This window comes from Sapajus apella, unplaced genomic scaffold, assembly GCF_009761245.1.
Source record: "Sapajus apella isolate SASKATOON/1434 unplaced genomic scaffold, GSC_monkey_1.0 scaffold2303, whole genome shotgun sequence".
NCBI lineage: Eukaryota > Metazoa > Chordata > Mammalia > Primates > Cebidae > Sapajus > Sapajus apella.
Genome location: NW_022439229.1, coordinates 1 through 10290, shown reverse-complemented (window position 1 = coordinate 10290; position 10290 = coordinate 1). Strand labels below are relative to the sequence as shown.

Sequence of the window (10290 nt, the reverse complement as noted above, 5' to 3'; positions counted from 1 at the left end):
GAGCCATGTTTATTCTGCTATACTCCAGCCTGGACAATGGAGTGAGGAAAAGAAGAAAATGCAGGCTAGTGTCACTTAAAGCAAAATATCTGGAACTTATGATGACTGGATGGTAGTGAATTTGGTCTTCCACTTCAAATTCTTCTGATGTCAGAATTTATGTTAGTGCAAAAACTTGATTTGCATGCTTAATAGGAAAATATGTGTGGTGTATGATTTCAGATATCCAAGTATGGTAGAAAGAACGTTACTAAAACTTATTCCTGTTTCTTTTGTAGCGTGCTCTTCAGGATCCAAATGTGGCTGCGTTCATGGTAGAGCCAATTCAGGGTGAAGCAGGCGTTGTTGTTCCGGATCCTGGTTACCTACTGGGTGTGCGAGAGCTCTGCACCAGGCACCAGGTTGTCCACTTAGCTGTTTGTGATCCTCCCCAACTTCTCTCTCTCTCAATCCTGCTGGTAGGATAAATGCAAAGGTTAAATTACTGTCCACTAGAGGGCGATGGCATTCTAGGAGCTGAAGTACTTTCTAGTGCTTAGAAATCTACACAGAAGCTGACTTTCCTGTCTCTGGCCACGTCCTGGGCCCTGTGCAGAGCGGCAGACCTGGCCTTAACAGCGTTTCCCTCCTCGCCACTCTAAGAGCCTTTTGCTCTGAGCCCCTCCCAGGCCCTTTGTCGTAGTTTTCTCTCCTTTCCCCCAGGGCTAAAATTAGTGTATCTTGTTTACCATTTGAGAGTTCCTGACACAGCTTAAAAGTTTGTGGAATAAACAGGTGAATTAATTTGTTCCCAGAGGGTAGTTATGTCCAGAAAAGCTATACAAAATCTTCACCTTTGCGTCAGCACCTTGGGCCTCTAGGGAGATAGCGGCCTGACAGGAAATAGTTGGTGAGTCTTCAAGATTCTCATAGGATACTCTTGAAATTGTGTGTGTAGTTAAAACATTTTTACAAATCTGAGGGCACGTCAGAGTTACACATTTATTGTCAGGGAGGGCAGTGAAATAAAGATGGGTATTTTCCCTTTGGAAACAAAAATGATCACTAATGCTTTTACGTTTTTTCCCCCAATAGGTTCTGTTTATTGCTGATGAAATACAGACAGGATTGGCCAGAACTGGTAGATGGCTGGCTGTTGATCATGAAAATGTCAGACCTGATATAGTCCTCCTTGGAAAGGCCCTTTCTGGGGGATTATATCCCGTAAGTTTCATGTCCCCCCTCTTTCCATTTCCTATTTTTGTAAAATATACCGCTAAAGTGTTTATACATCAACTGATTGTGACAGTTATGCCTTTCAGATAGTTTGATTTTACCAAGTGTGCTGTAGGTCACCTGGAATATACGTAATAAAAACATTTAAGGGACTAGTGTGTGCCCCACTTAGAAGAATTGAGCGTGCCTTGGAATTTGCTATGACATTGGATTTGGGTGGAAACAGTTTACCCTCAAAGGACTCCTGCAGACTCCTGTTCTTTTTTTTCAGTGTTCAGAAACATGGCATATTACTAATTGTTTAAAACCGTGACTGATGAACATAGTGAAAAAATTAATGTTGGTTGTAGTTCATGTCTTGGGTTTACCATTCAGAGCCAGTAATTGTTGCTGGGTCCAAGGTCTCCAAAGTATAGATGTTTTTGCTGAATAGACAAAACTTTTGCAGAAAAGAATGCTCAACTTTGTTTTCTAAGCATTTTATCTCCATGTTGGAAGGAATTGTGAAATTATATCAATGCAGAAATAGCTTTTCTCTTTTAGTTGCAAAATTATATTGTTTTGTTCCATTGAAGTATGCCTAATGTATTTGTAATATTTTAGGGTATTACTTAGGTTGTCACTGGTAGTTAGGCTGGCAGATGTAAACTCTTGTTGAAGTCATTAAGTATTAGCTTCTTGGCTGGGCGTGGTGGCTCATGCCTATAACCCCAGCAGTTTGGGAGGCCAAGGCAGGTGGATTGCCTGAGGTCGGGAGTTTGAGACCTGGCCAACATGGTAACCACAGCTCTACTAAAACTACACATACACAAAAATAGCCGGGCGTGGTGGTGGGCGCCTGCAATCCCAGTTACTTGGGAGGCTGAGGCAAGAGAATTGCTTGAGCCAGGGAGGTGGAGGTTGCTGTGAGCAGAGATCCTGCCACTGCACTCTGGCCTGGGCAACAGAGCAAGCCTCTGGGAAAAAGAATGCTTAGTAGAATGCTTAGTGCTGAGAAATGACGTGATGAATTCACTGTCTTTCAGGTGTCTGCGGTGCTGTGTGATGATGACATAATGCTGACCATTAAGCCAGGGGAGCATGGGTCCACATACGGTGGCAATCCACTAGGCTGCCGAGTGGCCATCGCAGCCCTTGAGGTAAAGCTGATACAGCCATACAGTGACAATTATTTAAAGTAATGTTGAGGTGATTTTTAATTTGTCCCACTGGTATAATAAGAAATTCAATAAGAATGCCAAATATTAGAAAACATGAAGTATAGAGGAAAATTTTCAGGAAGAAGACATTTTCAAAAAGTAACGTAAACTTGGCCTAGTAGACTGGATCTCCTCTGTGGTCTTCTGGAGTTCACAGTCTCCTGGGTGCTTTGGGCTCCTAGGCCCTGGCCGGCCCTCACAGAACTTTCACCTGTGACCCACCTACCAGGCCCGACTTTTTGCTTATTTTAGCAAGCAAGGCTTTTTTTAAAAGTGTGGATTTATAGTGTTTTCAAACTGATTTTTTAAGTGCCTACTGAAGGCCTAAAATTATGATGTAATCTCTGAGGATGGATCTTTGTGAGCGGGAAGAAACTATTGCAGTTTAGGAATTTAGTCCATTGATGCATTCAACTAATGACGGTATGTGAGTTGCATTAAATAAACTTTAATCCTGATTTTGCCATGAAAGATTGGCAGTAGATTCATGACCAAAGCAAGGCTCTGAGCTAGTGTATGTTTAATTAGAAATTAAACTAATATAGGCTTTGAAAAATCGCAATGAAAGTTAAGTTCCTCTCGTCTGTCATTTAGTCATGTTCTTCCTGTGCTTAAAGGCCCCATTGTCCTCCAAAGAACAACAAAAAAGGGAAGTCTTAACATTTGTATAATTTTTCCTTTAACGTAGGTTTTAGAAGAAGAAAACCTTGCTGAGAATGCAGAAAAAATGGGCATTATCTTGAGAAATGAACTCATGAAGCTGCCTTCTGATGTTGTAACTGCCGTGAGAGGAAAAGGATTATTGAATGCTATTGTTATTAAAGAAACCAAAGGTATGGAGATAAAATGTTTACTCAAGATTTTTTTTTTTTAGGAAGACCTAAAATACACTTGGTATTTTATATTACTTTTTTTTGAGACAGAGTCTTGCTTTCTAACCCAGGCTGGAGTACAGTGGCATGATCTAGGCTCACCGCAACCTCTGCCTCCTGGATTCAAGCAATTCTCCTGCCTCAGCCTCCTGAGTAGCTGGGATTACAGGCGCCCGCCACCATGCCCAGCTAATTTTTGTAGTTTTACTAGAGACGGGGTTTCATCATGTTGGTCAGGCTGGTCTCGAACTCCTGATCTCGTGATCTGCCTGCCTCGGCCTCCTCAAGTACTGGGGTTACAGGTGTGAGCCACTGCGCCTGGCCACACTTGGTATTTTAATTGGTTGTTGGGATGTTCTGTTTGAAATTGTTGACTGACATACTGACCAAGCCTTTTAGACAGATTATTTATATTAAGAGTATAAAAAATATAGCTCTTTTCTAAATGAAGGCAAATTTAACCAATTTGATTCTTGCTGTTCCTTTAAGAGACTTCTTTTTCTGCCTTAAGTAGTGATGCACTATTTAGAGAGTTCAAGATTTTTTGTTGGTGAGTCTGAACAGAACGCTGTCCATGAAAGTGTCCTCTTTGCTATTCTTCCCTCCCTCACTTTGATGCTTTATGTCAGTAGAGATTAGAGGAGCAGCAGTAATAATGATATAAATGACAGCGATGATGTCGCTAATAAAAATAATGCTGGCTGTCCCTTAGTTGGGTGTTTGATGTTTTAGTACATCGTTTGTAATCCTTAAGTGTTCCTTGTTGGATTTTCTTGTGATAACTCTTCCTTTTAAAGTGATGATTCCAGCCTCCCAACTTTGGCTGCACTTAAAAATCAGCTGGGGAGCTTTTTAAAAAAATGAGTCAAAGCCTGGCCTTACCCCAGGGAGTCTGATTTGATGCATCTGGGGTGAGGCACAGGCGTTAGCAATAGCTTTTAAGGTGATTCTGATGTGCAGTCAGATTGAGAATCACGACTATAAAATGTTGAACTCCGGAAGTGAATCCCTTTTTTTGGAATATGTAGTGTTCACTGGGTTTTGAGCATTGCCTTTTTTTTTTTTTTTGGGAGACAGAGTTTCACTCTTGTTGCCCAGGCTGGAGTGCAATGGTGTGATTTCGGCTGACCGCAACCTCCGCCTCCTGGGTTCAAGTGATTCTGCTGCCTGGATTCAAGTGAATAGCTGGGATTACAGGCACGGGCCACCACGCCTGGCTAATTTTGCATATTTAGTGGAGATGGGGTTTCTCCATGTTGTTCAGACTGGTTTCAAACTCCCGACCTCAGGTGATCCGCCCACCTCAGCCTCCCAGAGTGATGGGATTACAGGGTTGAGCCACTACATCCAGCCAGAATATTGCCCATTCCATGTTAGTTAATCATCTGGATCATACCCAAGTTCTTTTACGTTAGTTCCTCGTGTGATTATTAATACAGCAGCCTTAACACATTTTCTTTTGTTTTGGCTTGCTCTTTTTCATTTATGAAAAACCATGATATGCCTAATCATATCATTCAAACCTAGTTGTGTGCTTGCTGAAAAGTGAAGAGTAACTTCATTTTTAGGAATAATTAAGCAAGCTTGCAGCTCCAAGCTTCCCTTTTTTGAGCAAGTTCTGGAATATTGTTTTGCCAGGCTGCACTTCGCCCATAGATGTGGCAAGGGACGTTTAAATGTTTATCTTTGAGCATGTATGTTTTACTGTTTTTCTTTAGATTGTGATGCTTGGAAGGTGTGTCTGCGACTTCGAGATAATGGACTTCTGGCCAAGCCGACCCATGGCGACATCATCAGGTTTGCGCCTCCGCTGGTGATCAAGGAGGATGAGATCCTAGAGTCCATTGAAATTATTAACAAGACCATCTTGTCTTTCTGAGGGTAGCCAGCTGTTTTCAGTGGTCGCTGGGAGCCAGCTGCAGACAGGTGGTCCTGTGAAAGCTTTGTTATCAGTGCGGGCACATTTCACTCCCATGAGTCTTCAAAAACTTTTTTTTGAATATATGTTTTTTTCAGTTTATACGTAATAGAACAATGTTTATGAACCTGCCATTTGCTTTGTAATGTAACTAAGAGAATGTATTGACATCTGTATTCAGTGAAAGTGTGTTGATATGCGTGTGTACTTTCTAAGGGGAAACACATCTATATACAGACAGCCTTTAAATCAAGTCCTTCAGTGTAATTTATACATGTTTTTATAATTTCCTTGCTGGTATAAGTGTTTTGTATTTGAAAAAGTTATCTCTGGGATATTACATAAAAGGCTTCACCTTATAAAGTGAAATCATGGTTATAAAATCTTAGGAAGGATTAGTGGCTAGCATGTATAAATAGTGACATTAAGTAAACTTCATAACGGCCAGCACCAGGGTTGTATTCTATGGATGTCATTATTTTCAATTAAGAATTAGTGTTTAACATTCCTAAATTGTTTTGGTGCTTGATTATCAAAAATGTTTATTTTAAACATTTCTTTGAATTTAAAATAAAGCTTATATTTCAGATGTCTGCTTTGTGATGAGTATTGACCTTAGAGGAAGAAGCTGAGGCAAAATTAGTATAGAATGTTTAGGTGGGCCAAGGTTGAGGACTGCAGCTTGGGATGCACTTCCAGAACATTTTTTAAAGAGAAAAGGAGAGCTCAGCTGCTCCTATAACCTCTACTGACACAAGGGGAAGGGGTGTTACAAATATTGTTTGTCAGGCATTCTCATTGGTTTACAGAAGTAACCTTGGTTAGTGATGGGTTATATGCTGTTGAACTATAAGGTGTATGGCGTTTGATAGCTACTTGGCTTCAAGAGGTAATTATTTAGCTCAGGAGGGAGTGACCTGACTACGATTTCATTCTATAATGCCTCTGGGCCTGATTATTATTTTCTATTTTTTGAGCTGGAGTCTCTCTCTGTTGCCCAGGCTGGAGGGCAGTGGTGCGATCTCAGCTCACTGCAACCTCCGCCTCCTGGGCTCATGTGATTGTCCTATCTCAGCCTGCCGAATAGCTGGGATCACAGGCATACACCACCATGCTTGGCTAATTCTAGTATTTTTAGTAAAGACAGGATTTCATTAAGTTGACCAGGCTGTTCTTGAACTCCTGACCTCAAGTGATCCCCTCTGACTTGGCCTCCCAAATTGCTGGGATTACAGGTGTGAGCCACTGCGCCTGGCCGGGGCCTGATAATTTACAGGGGCTCATGTTCTTCAGATAAAAGGTTTCTTTATTCCCCGGGTCAGTATGCTGTTATTGCAGTATCATCAGTTACATTTTTAAGCTTTTTGAGACTCTCCCTTCTTTATTCCATGTGTTTTCTTTTTCTGTTTTTGAGATGGAGTTTCACTCTGTCGCCCAGGGTGGAATGGAGTGCAGTGGCTCAATCTCGGCTCACTGTAACCTCTGCCTCTCAGATTCAAGTGATTCTCCTGCCTCAGCCTCCTGAGTAGCTGGGACTTCAGGTGTGCCACCATGCTCAGCTGATTTTAGTAGAGACGGGGTTTTACAATGTTGCCAGGATGGTCCGGATCTCTTGACCTCATGATCCGCCTGCCTTGGCCTTGGAGGCTGGGATTACAGGCGTGAGCCACTGCGCCCAGCCTCCATGTGTTTTCTAAGAGAAACATTTCAACTCATCTACAGAAAACAAGATAAAAAGAGAACGCCTAGATGTTAGGTCTCTTATACTTCCCTTTCAAAATAGTGTGTTTCTGGTGCATATACTAATATTTATCATTTTTAGAAGTTATCCTTTTTACATGTGGTATTTTGCAACTTTTTTTTTTTTTTTTTTTTTTACCTGAACAGGGTATTTTGGATGTTTTTCCATGTCATTCTCAAATAACTAGTATTTCATCATATGTGGATATACTGTAGTTTCATCTCATATCAGGGGACCATTTGACTTCAATAAAGCTTGGGACCGCTTTATATCTTTTCATGATGGTGCAAAAGTGCACAGTGTCTCTGTGGAATAAATCCCTAGAAGTGACTTGCTTTTCAAAGAGAGTAAACCTCAAGTTAATTGTGTCACATTGCTCCCTGCCTCTGCCAGGCTCTAACAGTTACCCTCTTCGCAGTATGAGAGTTGGGTCTTTGGCACTCTGTCAGGGTAGTGTTCCGTCACTGAATGACCACGTTTAAATGAGTGAGCAGTTACTGGGCGGCCTCCTCATACAATGACAACTGGGGTGGCACCCAGGCTGGGTAAGCTCTCCAGGGGATTCAAGGTTGAGACCTGTCTTAGGAATCTTATTAAGATGCAGGTTGTTTTTTTTTTTGGATATGGGTTTCACTATCACCTAGGTTGCAGTGAAGTGGCACAATCTCAGCTCACTGCAACTTCCGCCTCCCAGGCTCAAGCGATTCTCCCACCTCAGCTTCTCTGCTGGCTGGGACCATGGGCGTGTGCCACCTGATTTGGGTAATTTTTTTGTATTTTTGGTAGAGACAGGGTTTTGCCGTGTTTCCCAGGGTGGTCTCAAACTCCTGAGCTCGAGCGGTCCACCTGCCTTGGTCTCCCAAAGTGCTGGGATTATAGGTGTGAGCCACAGCGCTCAGACTTAAGATGCAGATTCAAATTCAGTCGTGTGTGTGTGTGTGTGTGTGTGTACTGGAGATTCCCCATTTGCAGGTTGCAGAGGCTGGCTCCTTAGGGCATACAATTATTATCATGAGTCAGTTTAATTTGCATTCAGCAATTCTCCTCAGAGATGACCTTAGGGCTGGGTGATTTTTAACAAAACTATTTTTCTGCTAAATTATTTGAAGGCTATAATAGTTGGAGAGGACTCAGAGGTAGGAGAGCACAGGGAGTTGTGGAGAGGGTGGCCAATGATGAACGAGGGCCTTGAGTAATTTGGGCTTAATTTGGAGAGCAGTGGGGTCATTGAGGGAAGTGCTTGAAGCAGTGGAGTGGTATGATCCTATTAGAAAATTCTAGGCCTGGCTCGGTGGCTCACACCTGTAATCCAGCACTTTGGGAGGCTGAGGTGGGTGAATTACCTCAGGTCAGGAGATCGAGACCAGCCTGACCAACATAGAGAAACTCCCGTCTCTACTAAACATACAAAAAATTAGCCAGGTGTGGTGGCATATGCCTGTAATCCCACCTACTTGGTAGGCTGAGGCAGGCGCATCACTTGAACCTGGGAGGTGGAGGTTATGGTGAACCAAGATTGCGCCATTGCACTCCAGCCTGCATAGCAACAGCAAAACTCGGTCTCAAAAAACAAAACAAAATGTCCTTTCTGGTTGATGGTTTAGGGTTTACTCATGCAGTACCCACGGTTGTGGGATCTCAGGGCCTATGTCCAGTGGTGAACAGATGGGCAGGAACTTGCAAACTGCACTTAGTGTCCTGGGGATGAAATGGAGGGGAGGTGAAGCAGGAGACAGGGAGAGTCAGACACAGGCTTTGGATTCGGGGTAGAACATCAGGGCTATTGCTGTGGTTAGAGCCTCCCTTTCCTTATCTGTGAGGAAGTGGGATGTTGTCTGCCTTTCAGGGGACTTAGGAGGATTAAAAAAGATAGAGTAAGTCAAGCTCCTGGTGGAGGACCTGGCACAGAGTTGCAGATCAATAAATGAGTTGCTAGCTCCTCCTCCTCACCCCCAACACACACAGTTAGTTGGAGGAGTTTGGGAGAGAGGAAGTTTCTGGGGAAGGAATCTTTCACAGAAGGGTGACATCTGGCTAAGGAATTCATGGTGCAGAGCTGATAGGTCCGGCTGTATCACGAAGGGGATGTCAAGCTAAAGGAAGGAGCTGAGGCAAAATTAATAATCATAAAATTATTTGTGATAGTAGCAGGAGGCAGACAAAATGCTTAGGCTGATAGGGGCGGGTCCCCAATGAAACCCCGCCTTCAAGCCCAAAACAGCCTGAAGGCTGAAAGACTGAACTGCTGGTTCTGGATGAAACCTGAGGCCCAGAGTGAAAACTTCTGTTCTCACTCAAATAGATTTGCCTACGCTTTCCCAATTGGTTCTTTCTGAATAATGCTTTTTGACCAATTGAATGTTGCCTTTTCTGATACTACCTGCGGCCTGCCCCTCCCACATCCTGTGCCTCTAAAATCCCCAGACTCAGCCACCCTGGAGGAGACCACCTTCCCCTCTCCTCTCCACTGAGAGCTATTTCATCACTTAATAAAATTCTCTGCCTTCATCACCCTTCAATTATCAGTGTTACCTCATTCTTCTTGGACATGGGACAAGAATTTGGGACCCACTGAACACAGGTACTCAGGAGGCTATAACACTGTGGCCCTCTGTCCTCAATGGGTGGAGGGCAGCTGCCTCACTTGATGGGAATTAGTAATGGGGCTGAGCCAGCCCCAGAGCTACGGGATGGAATGGGGCAAGGGGGTGACTGAGCTGTTAACATGCCACCATCTTTTGGGCTGCGGATGGTGGGACTAAAAGAGCTAATGAGCACAATGTAACACCCTTACAGGGCTTCGGGATCATGGGCACCGCTGCCTAGGCACCACTGCATTCCCTTTGGGGCGACACACCTGGTCCAGCTGTAAGCCCTGCATGGAGCCCACCCCTGTACCAGCATTTGGAATGGCTGGCCCAACCCCACACTCACTCACACACCCCCTCCCACCAGGGCCTGAGCGGGCAGTAGCAGCTGCTATGGGATCTGCGCCGGAGTGCAAGCCAGAAGCTGCCTGGCAGGCCCAGTGGACAGGGTGCCTCCTGCCAAGTGCCCGGCAAAGGGGCTGAGAAAAATCCTCCATCATTTGGGCCAAGCTTGAGAACTGCAGCCCAGGATACATCATCAGTTTGCCTTGGAGAGTGCTCTGGAGAATATTTATAAAGAAGAAAAGATAGATCAGGAGAAAGGGTGATGACAAAACTTATTTATCAGGAATTCTCATTTGTCTATGGAATTAGTATTGGTTAGTGATTGGCTATTCTTGTTGAAGTACAGGATGTATGGCATTTTTGTGGCCATTTGGCTTCAGTTAGTCTAGAGCCCCATGGCACGGGGCTTCAA

At 43.7% G+C, this 10290-nt stretch overlaps 1 protein-coding gene across 1 annotated transcript; it reads left to right on the top strand.

The window, feature by feature from the left end:
* Window positions 1-265: 265 nt before the first annotated feature.
* Window positions 266-5793, top strand: LOC116547183 (ornithine aminotransferase, mitochondrial-like). Its single transcript, XM_032273221.1, has 5 exons — window positions 266-401; window positions 1075-1203; window positions 2241-2354; window positions 3103-3247; window positions 5005-5793. Exons 1-5 carry the CDS (start codon window positions 312-314, stop codon window positions 5163-5165), a joined length of 639 nt encoding a protein of 212 aa, XP_032129112.1. The 5' UTR covers window positions 266-311; the 3' UTR covers window positions 5166-5793.
* The last annotated feature ends 4497 nt before the right edge of the window (window positions 5794-10290 follow it).

Coding starts and splice junctions, on each gene's coding strand:
- LOC116547183 (XM_032273221.1), top strand. CDS start 312: ATGGTAGAGCCAATTCAGGGTGAAGCAGGCGTTGTTGTTCCGGATCCT. Junction 1,204..2,240: donor TTTCTGGGGGATTATATCCC/GTAAGTTTCATG, acceptor ACTGTCTTTCAG/GTGTCTGCGGTGCTGTGTGA. Junction 3,248..5,004: donor TGTTATTAAAGAAACCAAAG/GTATGGAGATAA, acceptor GTTTTTCTTTAG/ATTGTGATGCTTGGAAGGTG.